This window comes from Rhinopithecus bieti, unplaced genomic scaffold (assembly GCF_001698545.2).
Source record: "Rhinopithecus bieti isolate Rb0 unplaced genomic scaffold, ASM169854v2 scaffold_12049, whole genome shotgun sequence".
In the NCBI taxonomy this organism is placed as follows: domain Eukaryota; kingdom Metazoa; phylum Chordata; class Mammalia; order Primates; family Cercopithecidae; genus Rhinopithecus; species Rhinopithecus bieti.
The window spans coordinates 2,604,210-2,625,692 of NW_016807278.1; the positions used below are offsets into that span (position 1 = coordinate 2,604,210).

Consider the following 21,483-nt stretch of genomic DNA (forward strand, 5'->3'; position numbering starts at 1 on the left):
AAGGATGTACTTTTGAAGCTGGAGGAGAATGGTGATCCAGACAGGTGAGGCTGGTCTAGGGAGCCTCTTGGGTTGTTCTTGGTCAGAGAGAGCCTGACTGATGTGTCTAACAGCTTCAGATTGTCTAAAGCCTAGAATCTCAGGGGCCCGAGAAAGGCAGTGCGAACGCCTCCTCTCCCTCACGTGAACTAGGTGGGACCAAGAGAAGATAACTCCTTGACAACCAGCCCTCAGTGGTCCAGATACCAGAAGAATCCTGTTCTGTTGGCTTCTCAGCACCACCAAGTTTTTGATGCCTGATCTCTATGCAACACAGAGGACATTAATTATCAAGTTCCTATGAGCTGGGAACCACTTTATCAAAGCCGTGGTGCTGTCTGAAACCATAGCCTGTGTACAGGAGAAGGGCACTAATCTTCAAACGTAATCGTTTTTCAAGAGTCCCAGCAGTCTGGTTACCCCATTTTCCAGCAAAGATTTAATAGTGGAGTACTCACATGAAGCCTTGTATTTCAAAGACTTTACAAGTGTGGCTCCTGTATATTTTATTAGCATGCAAGGGGGCACTGTCACCAACTCACTTGTCAAAAATAAATGAATAGAGTACATTGGTGATGCATTTATTCATTATCTATTTGACATGTGACTGAGCCTGCAGGGCTGGGGAAGTGATAAAAGATCTCCTGGTTTTCACTTCAAAGAGGTGCCTTCTGCACTACAACCTTGTCAGGTGTTGGCTGCCCCAGGTGGATATGATTCATATTAAGTGAGGGGCCAAGAAAGTGATTCCACTGATGGCACCGTGGGGAGGGCAGAAGGTAGGCTTCCTTGCCTGTCTGCCAGATGCTTCAATTGTACTGGCCGCTTGAAGCCATCCCAAATTCTAGCTCCTTAGAATTTCATGGCTCTTGCTGGTGAGAATGAATTGTGATTAGTCATGATCTGGGGACTTGAGTTTCCTTCTCCTCAGCTCTAAGCCCTGTAAATAGCTAGAGAATTTGTGTTTAAACAGTTTGGCCACCAATATGAAGTTGACTCAAATCTGGCTGTTTTAAAGGCAATGAAGATTGGGGTTCTTTTAGAAAAGGCTAGGCAATGGGAAGTTAAGATGATTTAGAAGTGGGAGCTGGAGGAAGGCATTGCCACAGAGAGATCAGGATCATGACCCGGAAGCACTAAAAAGTTCAAAGAGAAGGACCAAGCATGTGAGATATCAACACCTAGAAACACAAAAAGGGTCAGGGAGGGGAAGCATGGATTGCCTCACTGACTCCTGGAATGTAAGAATTAGGTAATCTCCCTTGAAATCTGAAAAAGACAGGCTAAGGACAAATAAAAAGGCCTATTTCACCCTGAGAAGAGTAAAGTTATGAAACATGTTTTCCCAAGATGTAAGGCACGATAAAGGTGAACATTCATTTTTAAAGTCCTAGACAGCCATTCTGCTACAGTAAGGAGGTGAGGATGGTTGAGGAGTGTTCCCAAGGTCTCGATAAGATCAAGGCCATGGCCAGGTCCTCTGCAGTGTCTCACAGAACTTGAGGAGTGCTGCGGGGGCTGGTCCTACGTGGCAACAAGGCCTATGTTTCAGAAGGCAAGTAACTTGTTGCTGGGGAGCAAGAGCCACTTCCTTTCTTCATTTTTGATTCATCTTTTCTCTGAACTCAAAGCACTTGAAGGACAAAGAGCCCCACTTCAATGAAAAAGATGCCTTGCCGTGGCCCCAAAGGACATCAGTCACCAACCCGCTGGTGGCAGCTTCTAATACCCCAGCAGGTTCCTCCTCAGCCAACTTTTTCCTGAAGTGCCTGTTAACTTCTAGATGGCACTTGTCAAGCAAACCACCATTTTCAGGGTCTCAGGAGCTCACGGCAGCTGTGCCTCTCATCTGCCCTGACAGCTCGCTTAACTCCATGTCATTGAGCTAAAAACAAAATCCTCTCATGTCTATTAAGCCTCCATCCTCATTCAGGAGGTTGAGAAAAGTGGAGCAGGGTGGGAGAAAGGAGGCCTTGGAAGGTAAAGGGACTTGCCCAGGAGACAAAGGGGTGCCCACTGGGGCCTACAATTCTACAACTGCGGCAGAAGAGTTCTGGATGCTTCCTGCCAGCCCTGCTGGCTGCCTCACACTGATTTTATAGCTGGCCTGTGGGATCAGGAAGCTACAGACCTTCCCCTTGTTGGTAATAAAAGACTGATGCTCAGTGCTTGGAAGCATCGCTGAATTCCCCTGGGGTCTCCCCAAACTGGAAGAACACAGCTTCCTGGCCTAGTTGTATGATACAGGAACAGTGCATTCTCCTGGCTCAGTATACCAGCCCTGGGATCGATTCTTACCAGGGGCCCTGAGAATGCCCGTAATTTTCCCTCCATGCCTGCATTTGAGGGCTTAGGGAACGTGAGTGGGCATTAAGGGACTCCTTGGCAATACAGTTTCCTGGAAGCTCTGACTTTGTAAAAGAAAAGTCTGTTAAGTGTTCCTTGTGGGAGGAGAGGCAAGGAAGGAGCAGGGGTTCTGGGAACAGAGCTGCCTGGCATAGCCACTCCCTGCTGCTCAGCCTCTAGGCCAGATGCAGACGTGGCCAGGGCAGGAAACTCCCTCAGGCCAGTTGTGCAGTGGCTGGTCCTTTTCCCCTCCTCACATAGTCTTCCTTCCGGAGTGCTTGGCCATGAGCTGACTGCCTGACATGTAGCTGGAGGCAGTCCTAACATCTGGAACCTGGGGGCCCTGCCCAAGGAGCTTGGCCATCTGTTAAGGAACAGGGATCTGAGGCTAGAATGGGGGGTACTGAGAGGTGGAGGACCACCCAAGGAGTTTGTGTGTGTCAGGGCCAGGCTGGGGGAGATCGGGACCTCCAGGCTACTGGACTGAGCATCTAGTCATGGGTGAGTTTCCAAAGGAAACACAAAAGAAGGTGGTGGTAAACACCATCCCAGACTCCACCTCCTAGCTAGGGGAGCCTGTGGGTTCCTCTGGAGACCACTGGGGAGGCGGGCCAGGAGGGGATGGGGAGCATGGGCGATGCGCAGTACCGGATTCGTGTATCTTAGTCCCGGAAGTGGTGGTGGGAGGACTCTCCGTGGTGGTGGTGGCAGCAGTGGCTGTAGTAGTTGTGGCGACGGTGGTGGTGGCGATGGTGGTAGGTGCGACAGTTGGGATGATGGGAACTGTTGTGGCTTCGGTGGTGGCAGCAATGGCAGTAGCATCGGTACTGCTCACAGCGCCGGTCGCACCCACGGTAGTCAGGGGCAATGTGGGAGGAGCTGAGAGGGAAATGTAAAACAGCCGAGTCTGGTTGGTTTGGCTGTGCCCAGCCTGGACACACGGCCCCCGCGTGCAAGGCAGGCAGCCTGGTGAGGAGATGGGGCTTAGTCATCAGGAGCCTCCCCAGGCATAACGGGCTGGGTCAGACAGGTCGCAGCAACAGAAGACACAACCATGGGAGAGGAAGAGAATGAAGCCCTGTGTGTGTTTCATTTTCTTCTCATGGTCTGCGTGGCTTGAAGCACCCAGCATGCACCCAGCCAAGGATGCACGAGGATGAGATGGGAAGGGGGCACGCACTGAATCGCTCAGACCCCAGTGATGGCATGGAGCCCCAGGCCAAACACTGGCCAGATGCCACCCAGATACAGGCCCAAGCAGCACCAGTTGGATCCAGCCCTGGAGCCCCGGCCTAGAGGTGGGCAGGCGGCGGGGCCCTGTCCAGCAGACGCTTCGGGCGGCCTGCCATTCCCAACCATTCACTCCAAAATCACCCTTTGTCATGACTGCGTGAGCCCAAACAGCCACCCAAACCTGATGACAGAGAGGGAACAGTCTCCGCTCTGCGCGGGCAAGCCTCGCACGGCGTTCTGCCTGCCCTCGCCCTCCTCCAGTCTTGGCTCTCCTCAGTCATTCCTCTGCCTCTCCTCCCTCTCTTTCCCTTCTCTGCTCAATGGTGGCCCTTCCTGCAACCACCCTAATCCAAAGTGACTTCTTACAACTGCCTTTCTCTCTAGGAAATTTGGGTGCAGGTACCCCAAGTGCTTTCTGTTCACACGAGAACATGGGAAGAGGGAGCTAATGGAATGACCGTATGACCTACACTCAGCAGCACCACCTTCCCAGCCCACATAAGACAGAGGAGTCCCAGGCAGAGCGAGGCACATGCTGGACTTCTTTTCTGCATATATCTTCATGGGGCACAGAATCATTCAAATCTGGGCTAACCCTCTCATGACACCCATCTCCCACCCAAAGTGATCCTTGGATGTTGGTCAGCTTGGGAGGGCTAAGCTTATGTATGTGACAACTTTTTCACAGGTCTTCTTTCCTGATACAGAAGGTCATGGAAAGGGCTGCCCTATCCTTCCCTGCAGATCTAATTTTTGCTAAAGCTGAGAGTATGAGAATAATGAGGCCAAGCAGAGAGAGACAGAGCCACCTCTCCTCCTTGCACTCCATCTCCTGTGATCTGACCGCAGTCCACTTTCTAGTGTTGATGCTAATGTGGCAGTAGGCAGGGACTTTAGAACAAAGGCAGCTAACTCTCACTCCCAAGGAATCCCACCCAGCCTCAGATCTCTCAGGAAAATAATATCCCCAAGAAAGGGGCTAGGGCAGGGAGGGATGCCGGAGAAAGAATTGCCAGAGAGCTTTTTAAAGGGAGAGTGAAGTGATCCTAAGCCTTCCTAGCCAGAGCCTGACCAACAAAAGCCAGTTCATTCCCTTGGGTCTCCAATATTACAAGTCCTTCTTTGGAGAAGGAGGCAATGCTCCTGCTTCCCTCCTAATAAGATCAGAGGTACTACTGTGCCCCAAGGGTGCTGGCCACCAAAGTCACACTGGGCAGCTGACTATGCCCCATATGTTCCAGAGGTTCCTGGGCAAGTTCAAAGCTCACAATGCTATATTCCCCAAACCCTGGTCAACCCACAGACATCAGGGCAGTGTGGGGAGGGGTGAGCGGTGGGGCAACTCTCCCTCTCAGATTCTTTATTCAGGGCCGTGCTCAGTCCAGGATGGCCTCAGGCCTGGAATACAAGCTTAGCACTATAAACACTCAACATGAGGGAATTCACTTATCCCCACCCACCGACACGCACGCGCGCGTGCGCGCACACACACACTGTGCACACATACATGGGAAAGCCTGAGAGACCCATGCGGCAAAGGTCGGTTCTCTCCCAGGCCTGCTCCCTGCAGCTCTCATGGCCATGGACATACATGGGCTCTTTCTGCTGCTCTGTGCTGCTAGGACAGACCTGGAGAAATTATTTTGTCTACTTGGGCAGGACTGCTCTGATTTTTTTTTTAAATCGAGACAGGATCTTGCTCTGTTACCCAGGCTGGAGTGTAATGGTGTGATCATGGCTCATTGTAGCCTCGACCTCCCAGACTCAAGCCATCCTCCCACCTCAGCCTCCCGAGCAGCTGGGACTATAGGTCCAGCTACAGATCCACCATGCCTGGCTAATTTGTGTATTTTTTGTAGAGATGGAGTTTTGTCATGGAACCCAGGCTGGTCTTGAACTCCCAGGCTCAAGCAATTCTCTGGCCTCAGCCTCCCAAAGTGCTGCACCTGCCGGAGTTCTTTATCAATAGTATATTTTCTAATAATTTCTGACAAATCAAATGCTCACAAGGTAGCCCTTCTCATGACTATCTAAAAGGCATCATTGGAAAACACTCCCTTCAGGGAAGGTTGCAGTGAGCCAAGATCGCACCACTGCACTCTAGCCTGGGCAACAAAGCAAGACTCTGCCTCAAAAAAACAAAACAAAAAGCAAACACTCCCTTTTAACCTGAATCATCACACTGCGTAGTGCAGGGGCCTGGGCTCCCTTCCTACAGGTGCAGTGGCTGCTACATTCCCCAGGCCCCAGAAACCAAGTCAATCTTCCCCAAAGCTTTACACTCTCTCATGTGGCCCCATGGCCCTCAGACACACAGAGACACACACACACTCATACCCCAACAGGGCCATAGCTGGGGGCACACACTTCCCCTAGGATGTTCCAGTGAGTAGCTGGAGGACAGAGATGTCAAGAGAGCCCAGGTGACAGCATTTTCCTCACCGGCCCTGCTGGGCTGAGGCAAGGATGAGAGATGGCTCTGAAGATGTTTCTACACTGCATTGTCCCCTCCCCTGATGGCCACTTCGCCAAGTGTGGCAGAAAGGAAGCATTTGTCTCTGATGATGGCTACCTAGCTGCTTCCTCTCTGGCTCAGGCTTAGTAAGAGGGAGCAAGAGATGTCACAGAGAAAAGAGGTCACTTTCTGGCAGCCTCCCCAGGGCTCCCACCATCGAAGTTACCATAGAGGATACAACCTCAGCAGGCTGAGGTCACTGCTGGCACATCTCCGACCCACTCATTAGCTATGTCTATTGTCCCAAGGCAGGACAGGGCCCCCAGAGAGCTAGGGAGGGTGGAGGAAAGAAGAAAAGCCTCCGAGGGAAGGTGCAGAAGAGTCAGGCAGTGAGCTGTCAGGGGGCTAGTACAGGTGGAACGAAGGGGCAAGTGTTCCATGGGGAAAACCTTCTACTGCTCAGGTCCAAGGAGATTCAGATTATTTCATCCCCTGGGGCTGAGGTTGGGGAGAGAATAGAAGAGCAATGTTTTTTTTAAAAAAAACTAAGAAGTAGGGCTTACCAACAGAGTGGCACCAGGCTGGGAAGACATGACTAGGCTAGGATGTCATTTCCTGCCACAATAGGAGCTACAGGTTTGGAAGCAATCCTGGCCAGTGCTCAGTGGAGACCATCAGCCCGGCGACCGAGGAGAAGGGGCAGCAGGGACCCTCTGTTAGCTAAGGGGGGATCCTGAGTGGGCTAGAGCTGGAAGCACAAGGCCCCTCCTAGACAGCAGCATCAACCTCACAGGTTTGTGACCTAATGCACACTGGAAGGCACCCTGGCCACGGCCAAGGGTTTTCCAGGAGGGTTTCAGGGAGCACCATGCATGAGATGGAGAACACTGAGGAGAGATGACATGTGTCATTCATCTTTCTGTCCCAGAACCTGCCACGGAACAGTGCACCTATCAAGAGCCCACCAAACATTTGCAGACCTAAGCTGGGTCAAAGAAGAGGACAGCACTTCCTAGACATTCCAAGGTGGAAGGTTTAGTCCAAAAATGTTCACATGGCATGTTGACTACCCCGGCCAAATCACAGATTGTCAGACAGATGGGCAGCAATCCTAAGAGACTGCAGATACAGGTGGATGAGAGGGATTATCTTCACTGGGTGAGAGATGAACAGAGCAGTTTGGGGAAACAGTGCCCAGGTTTGGAGAGGACAAGAGGGAAGACAGCAGTGGGCTGGACGCCAGGTCCACATCAAAAACATGGAACCCGAGTTTTGTTGCTTGGCACCTGCTCATTGTGCAGAAGGTTCTTATGCATTTAAAGCTGAGAACAGCTGATGTTATCAGCACATCTCATTTCCCAAAAAGTGCAATCTGCCTCCACTGCCATGTCACGTGGAAGCCGGAGCCCAGGAAGCATTTGATTGAGACTGTGAGCTCATGCTGCCTGAGTGTAGATCTTCTCTAAGTGGGAAGTAGGAAGCAGGGTGATTGCAAAGATACCTCTCACCCACTCAGTAGAGGGGCAGCACAGATGCCCACTGAACAAGACAGACTGCCTGCCACCAGGCCCACCTGCCTTGGGTCCTAGGGTGCCAGAACAGGGGAGGGGGACGGGGAGCTGCTTCCCCAGTGAGCTTGCAGCTGATTCGCCTAATGCCCTCCCTGCGTTTCCTCTTCGTCATGGGAGAGACTTATGTAAACTTCAAGCAGGAAGTCAGGGAGGCCCCAGTGCAGGAAGGATGGCTCTCAGCCTGGTCCCCCGGCTTGGGATCACCTCTCTGCCTCACATCTTCACAGGGGTGTTCAGACTTTGTGGGGAGGCACTGGGGTGGTGGTGATTGTGAGGACTGAGGGAGAGAGGGAAGGATGATGGCAGCTCACCATCCACAGATCTGACCACAAAACATACACAAACTGAAGGAAGCAGGTGTGCAACAGAAATAGAATCAACATAGGATGGGGGTGCGGATGAATAAGCAAAGGTGAGGAGGAAATCGAATTGGGCAAGGTGGCATCCCCTTCATAAGCCAACCCTCAGATTCCTGGCCCGGTCCTCAGTTCTCCCTCCACTGCCTGGCATGTAAGGAGGCTCTGGTGAGCGCTTGCTTGTAGCCTTTGCTCTGCCAGGGTGAATCCTGTTCTCATTTCCCATCTATGTAATTCAGGCTCAGAGGAGGGCCTGGAAAGGAACCCTGGGGTCCCCTGCCTCGTTTCTCCAGCCTGGGGATGGGCCTCCTGTGATGAAGAGCCCTTTGATGGCCCTCAAACCCACGACATGAGGACTAGAGAGGAGTAACTTGATTAGCAGGTCCTAAGCCCAGAGCTGCCCAGCACCTCAGTCCACTGTAGATGTACCTCCCACACCCTGAGAGTGGAGACTGTTCTTAATGCTAAAGACTTGGAAACGCTGGGTTTCTGAAGGGTGAGGAGATAATCAGCCCACGGTGCCTGCTGAGACTCCAGGAACTGGAGCACCTGGTCCTATCCATGGATGTGCTTGCTTGTTCTCACCGAGCAGAGCCCGTGGTGGCTGGCAGAGCCGGTGCCAGGCCCCCATGCAGCATGCAAAGCCGGCATGCACACCGCGCTCACCCTTTCAGGAGACGGCAGCCCCACCAGGAGCCAGCTGTCCCTGCTCCTGCTGCAGCACGCCTTCTAGAGCCACAGCTGGGGACACTGCTCTGAGCTGTCAAGTCCAGGCAAGGGCTCAGGTGGTTAACGGGAAGTAATCTACTCAGTGTCAGAATCAAACTGCAGCTCCAGAGAGCAGGTCAGGGCCGGTGTGTGGGGGACCCCTGCTGAGCCATTCTCTTTCTCAGCAGGGGGCAAATAGTTTGGGAAGCGGGGAAAGCGGGCTTGCTCTCCTCTGGTCCCATCCTCCACACACATCCCGCTTGACAATCTGGCTTCCCAACCACTGAAAGGGTGAGTCTGGAGCATGCTTTCAGCCTGAGCCTCTCCCTCCTTGTCCGCCCTGGCTGGGCTCCGCCTGCATTGCCCCATGCCATGCCCATTACCTCCGATGCTGGTACGGTACCTGCGGTTGGAGTAGCTTCAGAACACAGCGCCCAAGATGGCCAGACAGAGGGAGAAAGGATGGAAAAGGGAAGAGAAAACAGAGCACAAGTGAAACCACAGGACAAGCAAGCAGAGAAGGTTCCAGCCCAAACCTTATGAAGACAGCGTGGCCAGGTGCTGGTTGCTGACCTGAGGATGCCAACTGGCATTCAGGGTTCACGGTCAACTCCACCTGAGTCAGGTATGTTCCTACAGAAACCTTTCCACCTGGGCCTTGGAGACCTTTCTAACACACTGTTTCTACCTCCACTCAAGGACTGGACATGTAAGAGGTGGCTGCAGAGACAGTCCACTCAGAGGATTATGTTCCCAGCTCTGTCCTCAATAGCATGTCCTGCTCTGGCTAGGTTGGCATGACCTTTGAGCAGGCTGGGTGACCCTCCATGATGCCAGGGGTCGAGGGGATAAGGAGTAGGTGGTGTGGGAGGATACCAACTCCAGTCAAAAGGATGGTTTCTGTCTTCAGGGGAAGATGCTGAATAGTGTGATGGATACGAGAGAGGGAGCGTGTTCAGCTGCACCCGCTCCACACCATTGCAACTTTGGAAGGCAGGAACTTTGAAGGACGGAGCCTGAAGCCCTTCTCCTGGTATTCCATCCCTCCAATTCTTCCCTTCCAGTTGGACTTTATGAAGTTAGAAACCCAAGTTTGGACTGAGAGCCCTAAGTGAAATTCTTGAATTTTCTGCAAAGCCCTAAGTTAAGAACAAAGCTTCTCTTTGTCCTCTTGTCCCCCGGGGCTGCAGAACATTCTCTGTGGTGGTTACTGGGGCTGGACAACGGGGCTTTATCTGCTGTTCTGTATTGGGGTACACATAGGGAGGGAAGAAGGGGCTCTTTATCTGTCTACTTGCAGAATTGAGTAATCAAGAAAGTGCATTACAGCCTGGCCTGGCCTTTGGTAACAGACACACATCAGTCACTAACCTAAGTCCCCTTGCCCTAATAAATTTCTCGAGTGCCCAGGGCTTGGGAGAGTGCAGAAGAGCACAGCGGGAGGGAGAGCTGGTTGTGTGACTCACTCCTGGTTTCTGAGCCCGGAGAGGGATGCAGAGAGGGCTGTCAGCCTTTCTCTGCTTCTGCCTGGCCCCTCTTCTCCCGCCTCAGCATTGGTGTGCTGGCTAGAGTGGTGGGGCTGGGGAAGGACGTGGGCAGCTTGTGAAGCTGCCTGGGAGCCCGGGGTGACACAGCAGGCCTGGTAGCCCCAGAGAAGGCAGCACTGATGCTCTCCTGGAATGCGGGTGGGGTGGCATTCAGGAGACCCCGCCTGGGCCTGGGCCAGGCCGCGGGACCTGACCCTTCTGTGGAAAGCACTAGACACGATGACTTCTCAGATTCCAGGGTGCCCACTCACATCACCTCTTCTCTGGAGTTTTCCCATGAAGACTGAATCCCCCACTCTGCCCAGCCACTGCGCCCCCTCATTTAGACATGCAATTAGATATTCTTATAGATGGCTCCCCCTCTAGATGGTGTGAGCTTCTTATTACCTTTGTATATCCCTTGTGTGTGGCAGTGTCTGGCACCTCACATTGTGGGTGCTCAGGAAATGGCTGTTGAATTAACCGTTGTATCTCTGGAGACACAGAGGGGTCCCCAGCCTTTCCCAGGGGGTGAGCCAGTACAAAACTGAGGTTTTTGTAGCCTTGTCTCCTCCAGAGGTCCCAGACTGCACATTCCGCCTGACGCCAGCGTGTGCGCGGGTGAGCCTGGAGCCCCCTCTAGTGGAGTTCTCAGGCAGGTGCAGCTCTGGTAGGGGATGAAATGCTGCCAGATGACGCCTGGACCCAGGAGATGAACTCATTTGCTCTTTGTGAAGTTGGCTTGGCAAACGGCTGTTTCCTAACTCCTCCTCCTCTCTGCAGCCTGACAACGCATCCGATTCAGGCTGCAAGGAGGGACCACATTCTCTGCTCTACTCACGATGCCAGTAAGCAGCGTCATCATGACGGTTTCCCTTACCTCCTTGAACCCATGTGCCTTCAAAGAAAGAAGGTTGTCCCCAGAGCCCTCATGGGGCACTCACAATCATATTCCTGCCTCCCTCAAGAGGTGAACACTCACTGTTCTTTGGAGTTCATTATGCTTTCTCTGATTTCTCAACTCATGCTCTCTTCCTTATTCCTCTACAAGAAGGAAAGATGATAGATGTCAAGTGACTCAGCAAGTCAGGGCAAGTGGGGACCCAGGTGTGATCACAGAGGTCCAAGGACAGCTGAGCTCCAGATCCAACACCAGCACCTACCTCTCACACATAAGACTGGGTTCTCACCTACCAAGGGCTTGAGGACTTGCAAGTCTCATCTCCTCTCCATTCCAGGCAGCCAGCTAGAGACCTCAGTGTGTTTCTCTAGGCCTCTGAATTAGCCGGGACCTTTTACCCCAGGGGCTGCTGCCATGCACCTACCTTCATTTGGGGGTGCTGGTGACTCCTCCGTGACGGCTTCCCCAGAGCCCACCTGCGTCCTGGCGCTGAGGGTAAAGCGGTAGCGTGACACGGGGTCCGTTCTTTGCACCGTGAACTTGGTCTGATTGGGAGAGAAGTTTTCCACTATCTGCTTTCCTACTTTGGTCCCGTTAACTGGGGAGACAGAGGTAAGTGGAATTAAACTTTAGCAATGTTTATTGATGGGTTATATAATCTGCAAGCTGGAGGGAGAACACCTTCCTGACTTTGCTGGAAAGGGAAATGATAGCACCTGCCTGGTGATCTTAAAGGCTTGGTTCAAAGGCAGAGCGCTGGGCAAGAACTCCCTCTGGGCTCTTTGATTACACCCAGGGTTAATCCTTCTTCACTGATCCTGTTGTCTCTAGCTCACTGAAGAGTTACGTGGCTGATTCAGAAAGATTCCGTTTATATTCTTAAGCCCTTTCAACAAGGACAAAACTCTTCACTTTCTTTCTTCCTTTCAAACAGAACTAGGGCAACGCCACTAGGCCTTTTGATTTTTAATGCCTCCTTTGTAAAATGCCTATTCAATGGACCTCAAAGGGTGAAAGGGTCTGGTCCAGAGATCAATGCCGAACAGCATACAAGCACACAGTTGGCTACTAAAATTGCTAACAACACATCATTTGGCTCTTTGAGTTTCCCAACGAGGTATGTTACCCACCTTTGAAGGCCTAAAGTGTTTCAAATGTAATGGTACTCCTGTCCCTGCATGGTGATGCTGGGCTCTTGAGGTGGGGTCTTTCCAACCCAGGCTCCCGATTTGGGTCACCCCACAGTCACCAGGCAGCTCTACATGCAGCTGCCTTATCATAAATGACACCTTGTCAAGGGGTGTCCTGACTGTCTGTGGACTCCTGTGAGTATACTATCTACCCCATCAGGTGGAAGCTCCAGAGGCTGAGGAACTCTCTCTCCTAGACTCTGTACGTGTTGGAGACTACAAAAGATCCCTAAAGGCCATGGCTGTCTCCCTCATTAGACTGGAGTTCCCTTTGTCTCATCAGTGAGACTAGAAGCTCCCTGCAGGCAGAACTATGCAAGGAGAGCAGGGATTGAGTCCCACCTGCCTCCCCTAATCCTATTGGGAACTGTTTCGTTGGTCCCTCCATCCCTCCACAATGCCATCTGCACCCACAGGCTTTCTACCTTGAGTACTTAGGAAAAGTGGTGAGAATGGGATTTCTGGTTCCCAGATTATCTAAGAGAAAGGGAAGGGCAGAACGTACACGCCACGTATTTGAGAGTGTATCCAATCATGATCCCATTTGGATGCTCTGGATGATCCCATTCCAGGTTGATTGTCTCCAGGTTGGGCTGCCGGACTCGGAAACGCCTGGGGGCACTGGGTACTTGGGGAAGGAGGAGAGAGCAGGGGAGATGAAGGGGAGGGGGCAGGGAGGATGAGGAAAACACACAAAAAAACAAAGCACAAGTATGAAGGCATTGACCTCTGGACAACCCCCATGCTGGACACTGCTAAACTGAAGCCAGGGAGAACCATGAGACGACCGGAGCCCATTGCCCCATCCAGGATGCCATTTCCTCCAGGTCTGAAGACAAACATAGCTCAGACTCTGCTTTTTAAGAGAGGAAGAAGTAAATCAGGTTTTCTTCTAGCAACCACCCTGGATTAAGCCCACATTAGGCTCTGATTCTGCAAAGACACCTCTAAATTGGGCAGAACCATTCCTTGGTAGAGAACCACTTACAGCTGTTTTGTACAGAGGCTGACTTCCCTATCCTCAGACAAGGATTCTCATCACTGGGTCCAGGCAGCAGGCCCAGGCTTCTGAGCTGAGAATGTTGGGTTCAGGGTTAAGGAGACAGAAACCCAGGGTGGAACATCCAGAAGAGGTGGGAGGGCAGGAGTGTTAGGGAGAGGCCAATGATGAAAACCAAACTAAGGCAAGGGAAAGACAAGGATAAAGAGAACGAGAGGGAAGAACAGAGGACAGGAGGAAGAGAAGAGGAAAAATGGGGAAAATAACAATTAAACAGGGAGGGAAGAGAAACGGAGGAGGACGAAACAGATGCAAAGCAGATAAAAGAAGACGGGCAAGAACAGGGAAATGAACCAGGAACTTTGCAGTCATCTCTTAATTCATGAACTTGAATTTATAGAAACACAAAACAGGGGTTTTGACCCCAGGGCCTTGTGAAACCATGGGCCTGAAGAAAGTGGAGCTACACTTGGGTATCCCTCTGCAGAGCCACCGCACACACAGGCTATCTCAGTGACAGCTTCTTGAGAACATGTGGGGAGAACTGTGAAGGCCTTGGGTGCTGGCAAACAAATCAGATGGCTCCTGGCAGTCAGGATGGACGGCTGCCTTCTGCCTTGGAAGGTGGTGGGGCGGCCCAGGCGCCCGCCGTGCCCTCGGGGATCAGTCTGCATAGCCCGTCTGGAATTATGTCAGCAGACCTCACAGGTCTTCTCTTGAGATACAACCTCCTGGCAGGGCAGGTCACCATGGTGGTGGTGCTCTGGGAATGGTTGTAGAGGCTCAGCTTGTAGGTCATCTGCTCCTGGAGGCCTCGAAGAAGTCACCTTGTGCCATCCATGCCGAGCCACGCTGGAGTTTCTCCAGGCCTGAGGTGTGTGCCACCCTTCTCCTGCCCCACCCTGAAGAGCTGCAGGCCAGACCTACCTCCTTCCGGGGTGGTGAACTCCTTGGTCTCACTGCGAGGCCCATCACCTCTCCCATTGACAACAACCATCTCCAGCTTGTAGTTACTGTAGGGGAAGAGGCGGGACACCACGCCACGGAGGCGGTCACCAGGGAAGCTGGCTTGCTGTCTCTTCTGAGACACCCACAGGTTCTTCAGCAAGCTGCTCTCCCTCCAGTAGTAGGCCTTCGGGACAGAGGCAGGCTGGTGAGGGGTCAGGCAGGCAGGGCTGGGTTAGTTGTTAGTGGTGGTGGTAGTGACCGGTCTTTCCTTTGCTTGCTACAGCCTCCAAGTCCCAAATGACCTCATCAGTCCTATCCAGGCTGAGGAAGCAGAGTAATCCCCACTCATCAGCCACTCATGAACATGAATTTATATTAAGCAAGAAATAAGGGTTTTGGTTCCAATTATTTTCTGATCCATGCCACGTCTTTGGGGAAAGAGCAAGTTGGCCAAACTTACATCTGAGCTGCTCCATCATGAGACTGATTTCCAAGGTGGGTACCAGGTTGCTCAGGGAGTCCGTGCCAGAACCAAAAATAGTGAGCCAAGGGTCCAGGCATGGAAAGCTCCACTCTGTGCTCAAAGACCACATCACCTTGAATTGGATTAGTATGGTTTAGATTGACGGCAGGCAGCAGTTGAAAGGTAACAAGTTACCCCCGAAGTCTGAATATGAGAAAGGGTTGATTTAATCCTTTGAAGTAAAATGATTTCTTTTCATATTGTTGAAAGACCTTTAGGGATGAGACAGTCACATGTCCAAGTCAGTGGGATGCCAGGCTGCATGGTAGCAGAGCTTGGATGGGAAGGGACAGCTATGGAAGTTGGTAGTGTTGGAGGGGACAGTGGAATGAGTTTGGGCAACATGAGGTCTTTAATTAGCAGTGGGTAAGAAGCCATAGGTCAGGTGGCCACGCCAGTGTCTCCCAGGCTGCCCGTGGCAAGGTAGGAAGGAGTCCAGACTTAGAGGGGGACCCATGGGGAGCTTTAGCCAGAAAAATCTCTAAGCAAGTAGGTTAAGGGTGCAAGTCAACTGTGGGGAAGAGCTCATTCAAGTGTACACATCACATTGCCTTCTTTCCCCTACTGGCCAAATTCATTTCCCGGGAAGAGACTAGCCTCTCTTGCTCTGCCTCCAACTGTCCATCAGCCAACTCTTGATGACCTCTGAGGCCACAGAACCTGCATTAATCACAGTTACTGCCTCCCTCCCTCACTTTCCAGCCAACTTTTAATTAGTGCTACTCAGAAGGGAGCACCGTGTATACCCTGAGTGCTCTCTCTCTTCTTCCCATCCGAGCTCACCCTTTTGAAGAGGATGGACGATTGAGCAGAAACTGCTCTCACGCAGGGAGGACCCAAGAGAAGCCAAGGGCCTTGAAATTCTGTATACTGGGTTATCTGGAGTTGGCTGCGACAACAGGGAGGGCATTTGCACGCTTTCAGTGGCTTTGCCTGTTAGTTGTGGCTTAGGAGATGAGCCCAGTAGGGGCCATTGGGAGAGGGGAGGGGTGTAGCTCAGCGGTGCCTCAACACTGCTCTGAAGATACATGTTTGCCCACTCATGCATGTATTCCAAACGCAATGTGCTACGCAACACCAACCCAAACCCACAGCCTTTCACGTGATTTTCTGCTGAGCAGAATCTCTCAGCATATCTGCTGGACACATCTGTGTGTGTGTGTGTGTGTGTGTGTGTGTGTGTGTATGGGTGTATATATATATATTATATATATAATATACAATTTTAAAATTTAATTTTAGTGGGTTTTAATTTTAAATCCAGATGTGTGTGTATATAAAATACATCATGTATATAATTTTTTTTTCTGGGTATATTTCTGAACATCTAACTCTAGACATTATCTTCTTAAGTCAACCCTGGATTCAATAAATATCCCTAGGATTTCTTTCAAATATCTTATGCCCCGCATTTGCTACCCCGGCCCTGGTTAGTGAGCTGGGTGGTTAGGTGAGTCCAGAGCTGGCTTCCTCACTCGGTACTCTCTGAGCTGGCCCTGGACCGTGTCGGAGTAGACGCGGTTCCACTGAAGGCTGATGGCTGTGCTGTTCATGACTCGGACTTTAACTTCAGTGGGCGCAGCCCTGGGATCTGCAATGTGTCGGGACAGAGAGTTGGTTATACAGGCAGGACTCTAGGGTTGCTTCTGACTTTTTCTCTGCTGGCCTCGACCTGCACTCCACTCAACACTGAGCATTCCATGAGGGCAGGGGCCATGTCTCCTCCATCAGACAGTACTTGAAAAGGTGGTGGGGAAGGCTCAGGACAAAAGGGTGGCAGTCCAGGTGGAAGGGACGCTGCCTACATGTTTAGAGGGCAGTCATTTGCCCCCTCCTGTGCTGGGTAGTTTCCATCTGCCCCTTCATTTCATCCTCCACCCTTCCTCACCCTGCTCCGTGTCCTAGGGGGTTGCCCTCACTGGACCTTATCAGCGGGGCTCCCATGTTCTCAGGCTGCCAGATGGGTTTAACCAATAGCAGGTGCCAACAGGAGGCCCCAGGGCAGGAGGAGACGAAGGGTGGGTACCAATTCCCCTGGGTTCCTCTTTGCTGGGCTACAGGTTGACAGCCTTGTACTCTTCTACCTAAGGCCATGGCTCCTGAGGGTGGTTCTTGCAGGCTGTGGACTCATTTATCCCCGTCCATGGAGGCTCAGAGTGGTATAATGGCTTCCTACTGCTGCCAGCCTTTAAGGTGGATCACATATCTTGCCGTTTTCCCTCTAACTCTGTCCACACGTGATAAATAGTACCTTCTGAGAGTGCGTCTGTTTCCTGGCAGGAAACATTACCCACAGGTTGAAGATGCTCTAATCTAGTTCAGGAAGTGATTCTGACCCTGCGACTACCTGGAAAGGGAAGCCCTCTCCCTCCCCTGTAACTGATTCTTGTCCCTGTTTTCTCCACTCTGCTGCAAAAGCAGCTCTGCCTCGTCCCCTCTAATCCATCAGAGCATGGGCCGCAGGGTAGAAGCATACAATGGAAACTGTGGGCTGGTCCATGAAATCCATGACCAGATGTCACCCTTTCTGCACTTACCATCCAGTAGTACCACTGGGCTCCTGTCTGAAGTGCCTGCCACCATGGAGGTGAGGAGTGGGATGGACAGAGGACCTGCTGACCCTCTTTGCTTATCTCCCTTGTGAGTCCAATCCATAATCACCTCTGGGAAAGTGGCGCCCAGGGCCCACCCCTGCCTTCCTCCATCTCACTGTTAGGAACGCCATGGGCCCTACTCTTGACGGCTCCTTCTAAGTTCCCCCCACCCAAGACTGTCCCTCCTCCCTTCCTTCTGCCCACTCCATCCACCTACATGATCTCTTCTTCCATCAGACCCAGACCCAACAGGGCGCAAAGGCCCTCAGCCAGGAGGGGACTCTCTGATATCCCTGCTTTGTTTAGCAGCCTATGGGACTGATGTGCTGGGGACAGCGAGGCCACCACCGTCTGGGAAGCCAGGCATATATGTCCATGTATATGACCAGAATCTTGTTGTTTTACCAGAGACCAGCCCCCAAAGACCTTCTCTTTCTGTGCTCAGTTCCCAGGGCTGGGAGTCGCAGCGGGAGCACCAGCAGGGGCTGGTCTGGGGTGCTCCTGTCTGGTGCTGAGGAGGCCTCCCAATCCCTCAAGGCTTCCCTGGGGGAACCTCTGGCCTGCTGCTCTGCTTCCTGGGGAGGTGTCTAATTATAGTTCTTTAGGATGGGTTTGATGTTTTTCTTGGTACTAGCATGGCTTAGCAGTAAGGCAGACTGCCAGGGGATCGGAATACCTGAGCTCTGTTCTCAAGACCGATGTTGATGACTGTGGAACACTGCTGAGGGTTTTCCCTTTTCTGGGGCTCAGTTTTCACATCTGTGAAATGACAGCTCTGGACTGGGTGATGACATTCAGTAATTCCAACTATGTTCGGATGATGATATTTCCACTCCTGACATGACTGGGTGCCTGTCTGCTCTAGGTCACTACAGGACATCTCTCCTTCCTGGGAACTGGCTGTCTTCCCATGCCCACCCCAGGTTTCTTGGCCTGTCAGCATGGCCTCGTGTGACCTAGCCACAGGGGTCCTGCTTGGGGGATGGGGAGGAGACTACTCACAATCTTCTCCGGAGTAACCGATGACAGATTCTGGCTCAGGGCCCTTCCCGAAGTCATTTTCAGCCTGGACTCGGATCTCATAAGGTACGTAGACTGGGGTCTGCCCCACCACGTAGCGAGAGCCCCACACTGTGACGTTGTTCCAGGCCTCTCGAGTCTCTCTCCGCCTCCACTTGACAATGTAGCGTAGGTTGGGGCCAAAGGCCGAGGTGGCATTCATGGGCTGGGCAGAGGGACAGACAGGCTGGGGAGGCTGTCAGAGAGGGGCCCAGATCTACCCACAGCTTGCCCTCTCTTGCTGTGCCAGGCATCCCTTCCAGATATGCCCAACACTGGCCCGCCCCCTTGCAGGGTAGGGGAGACCACATCCCCCACACCAGTGAGTCCCCCAAAAGGCAAAGGTCCTGTGAACCCAGCAGTATGCAGATTTTCTGTGACAAAGGCTTCGCCTGAGACCCAGTTACTCTGACTCTGAGAGTCACCCACATTTGCAGGTGCAAAGGTTTTATTTTCAACAAAACTCCTTCCTGTGACAGGAGCAACAATAAATCAAAATATAGACAATAAGGTAAACTTCTCCAAAGTCAGAAGAAATGAGTTGTGATTAACCACAGCATGACTCCTGCTAATGAACTCAAAATTCCAGAATGGATTTTAGTTCTACCAAATGTGTGTGTGTCTGTCCTGTCCTTCCCAAGAGGTCAGAGTTCTTTAAGCGTGAGTGTGATTCTGCTCTTTATTTTCTAAGGGCCTGTCCCAGGAGTCAGTTCCCTGGGAGCCTGCTATACAGAGCCATAGACCAGGGTCCTGAATCTGGGCTCAGTCCAGCTGCTGTTGCCCTGTTTGGCCAAGGCTGCCATGGGAGCAGCCTTCAGAAAGACAGGGAAGGTCATGATCCCAAACACTGCATCTCCCTGTCTCCATTACTCGCGGCAGAAGCTCAGAAATGTTAATATTTCAGTGGTTGTGTTTGCCTTCTCAGACTGGGAAGTGGTTTGGGAAAAAGTCGTTTTGAGACCACATACTCCAGTTTTGGTTTGGAAAATGTAGTCAGTGAGCCAGCATAAAGATGGGATTTTATAAGACCTGAGGGAGTCTTTGGAATGACCTACTCCATTCTCTGACCAAAAGAAAGCCTGTACTGGACACATCTCAGATGTTGGTCTCTCCCCAGCTCCCACAAATCTCCAGTGAAAGGGCCCCAGAACACACCAAAACTTGGTTTGGTGTTGTGCTTAGATGTTTTCTAAAGTCTAATCCCAGTCCCTCCTCCTCCAAGAGAAGTCCGCTTGATTTGCTGTATCCTCTATGCATTTTGCTAGACTGGCAGTCAGTGGACCCTACTCCCCTCTGCTCTCGTCTCCTCTCTGAAATCTTATGCTTAGCCATTTGTCCTGTTTGGTTTCTGGATGCCCAACTCAGAGAGGAACTTGGTTTCTCAAAGAAGAATGGCTACCAAGACCAGCCAGAGCGTCTGAACCGCATCGTGGCCTCGTAGTGTCCGGGCATCAAGGCAGAGGGGCTCCTGGTGCCTGCGGCAAGGGGAGCTGCTCCATCGGGGCTGGGAGGGCCTCTTACCGTCCACGTGATCTCCATGTTGTTCTTTCTGGTCCCCTCTCCCTTCACGTCACCAGGATTGGACTCGGGGGCTGGAACCCAAACGGACACAGGTTCAAGTCCAATTTGTGCCTTACCAGGGCAAGGTAAGGAACCTTCCTCCGTCCCACCTGATGGGTCTGTTCTATGCTCCGAGTTTCTTCAGCATCTATGTATATGCTGGGTCTGGTGTGTAAATGAACTTACTTGGTGCATGATGTGCCTTCTGAGCTGAGATTTAAACTTCCAGAGCAGGGCTAATTTCTTGTGAATTGTAATCCTCTACCAGACAGCATTTATCATAAGGCTTTCCACACTGTGGGTGGTCAGTAAGCCAACTCAATGTGGATTAGCTCCTTTGTGGATTATCCACTAAATGTGTTTCATACCAGACTGGCTTATCCCTGGCATTTAACATTTTTTTTGGGGGCAGCATCTCCACCCTCTATGAGCTGGTGTGATTTCAGAAATCCAAATATTACCCAAGAGTGTTAGGAAAAGAAATCTGATGTAATACCAATTTATATATTTCTCACACTGAATTATGTATTTCTGCTGTACCTCTTTGCCACAGCTCTCCCCTTTAAAGCAGATAATCAAGAATTACTAATAATAAAAATGGAAGTTAGCATTTATCATGTGCTTACTACATGCCAGGCATCATGGAAAGTACCTGAAACACATTCTCAAATGTTCACAACAGCTCCGTGATGTAGGTGTTAGTACTCTCTGCTTTACAGATGAGGAGGCCGGGCCTTGGAGAAGTAACCTAAGCTCACACGGCTGGGGATGGGGGGAACTCAGTGTGAGTTTGGGGTGCGGAGTTTCGGAGCCTTCTCTGGCAACCCTGGGGTACTCACGTGCTCCACTGGTTCGGTAGCGCTCGGACGGGAGGCTGGGGTGGCTGCTCCCAACCTCGTTGATGGCAATGACACGGAACTGGTAGTTGACATACGGGGACAGCCGGAGGACGGCTGAGTTAACGCTGCCGGGGTACTTGGAATGGTCATGCCAGACCCCGGGTTGGAACTGGTCTTCTTCAAACTGGACAACGTAGTCTGAGTGGGCAAGGAAAACAGAGCTGTTTCGGGAGCTCAGTTAGGAGTGGTCTTCTTTAAAAGCACTTCCTCCTTGGCTTCCGTTGATCTTTATAATCTCTCTCACACAAAGGCACAGGGAGAATTCTTCCCAAGGCTCAGGAAGAGACACCAAGGCCTCTGTACATTCTGAGGATAGCCCAGGGCACACATCAAGTGAGGTAGAAGTGGGACTGGAAACCAGGAAAGGCCTTCGGTTTAAGGGTGCTACCATCCCTCTTTTCCAGCTTTGGAGCACAGGGCCCCTGAGCTACCTGTGATGGGGCTGTTGTTATCGTCCCCAGGGATCCAGGTCAGCCGCACGCTCCTCTCGGCCAGGTCGGTCAGCTCCAGGTCCCGGGGCCGGTCTGGCCGTCCTGGTGGCAGAAGAAGACACCACGCAGGGCTCCTGAGTTAGA

At 51.9% G+C, this 21,483-nt stretch overlaps 1 protein-coding gene across 20 annotated transcripts in view; it reads right to left on the reverse strand.

The window, feature by feature from the left end:
• The window catches only part of NFASC (neurofascin), a 204,655-nt gene that overhangs the window by 21,579 nt on the left and 161,593 nt on the right, over nt 1–21,483 (reverse strand). For 9 of the 20 annotated variants that reach the window (XM_017880997.1, XM_017880994.1, XM_017880998.1 and 6 more), the window contains 10 exons: nt 21,340–21,441; nt 20,849–21,046; nt 19,971–20,041; nt 18,393–18,615; nt 16,272–16,387; nt 14,253–14,457; nt 12,831–12,953; nt 11,560–11,733; nt 9,112–9,126; nt 3,034–3,264 (listed from right to left, as the gene is read on the reverse strand). In XM_017880997.1, the coding sequence (XP_017736486.1) occupies nt 3,034–3,264; nt 9,112–9,126; nt 11,560–11,733; nt 12,831–12,953; nt 14,253–14,457; nt 16,272–16,387; nt 18,393–18,615; nt 19,971–20,041; nt 20,849–21,046; nt 21,340–21,441 (1,458 nt within the window). The remainder of the gene's footprint in view (nt 1–3,033; nt 3,265–9,111; nt 9,127–11,559; nt 11,734–12,830; nt 12,954–14,252; nt 14,458–16,271; nt 16,388–18,392; nt 18,616–19,970; nt 20,042–20,848; nt 21,047–21,339; nt 21,442–21,483) is intronic. The other 11 variants (XM_017881014.1, XM_017881012.1, XM_017881009.1 and 8 more) reach the window with 4 other exon arrangements.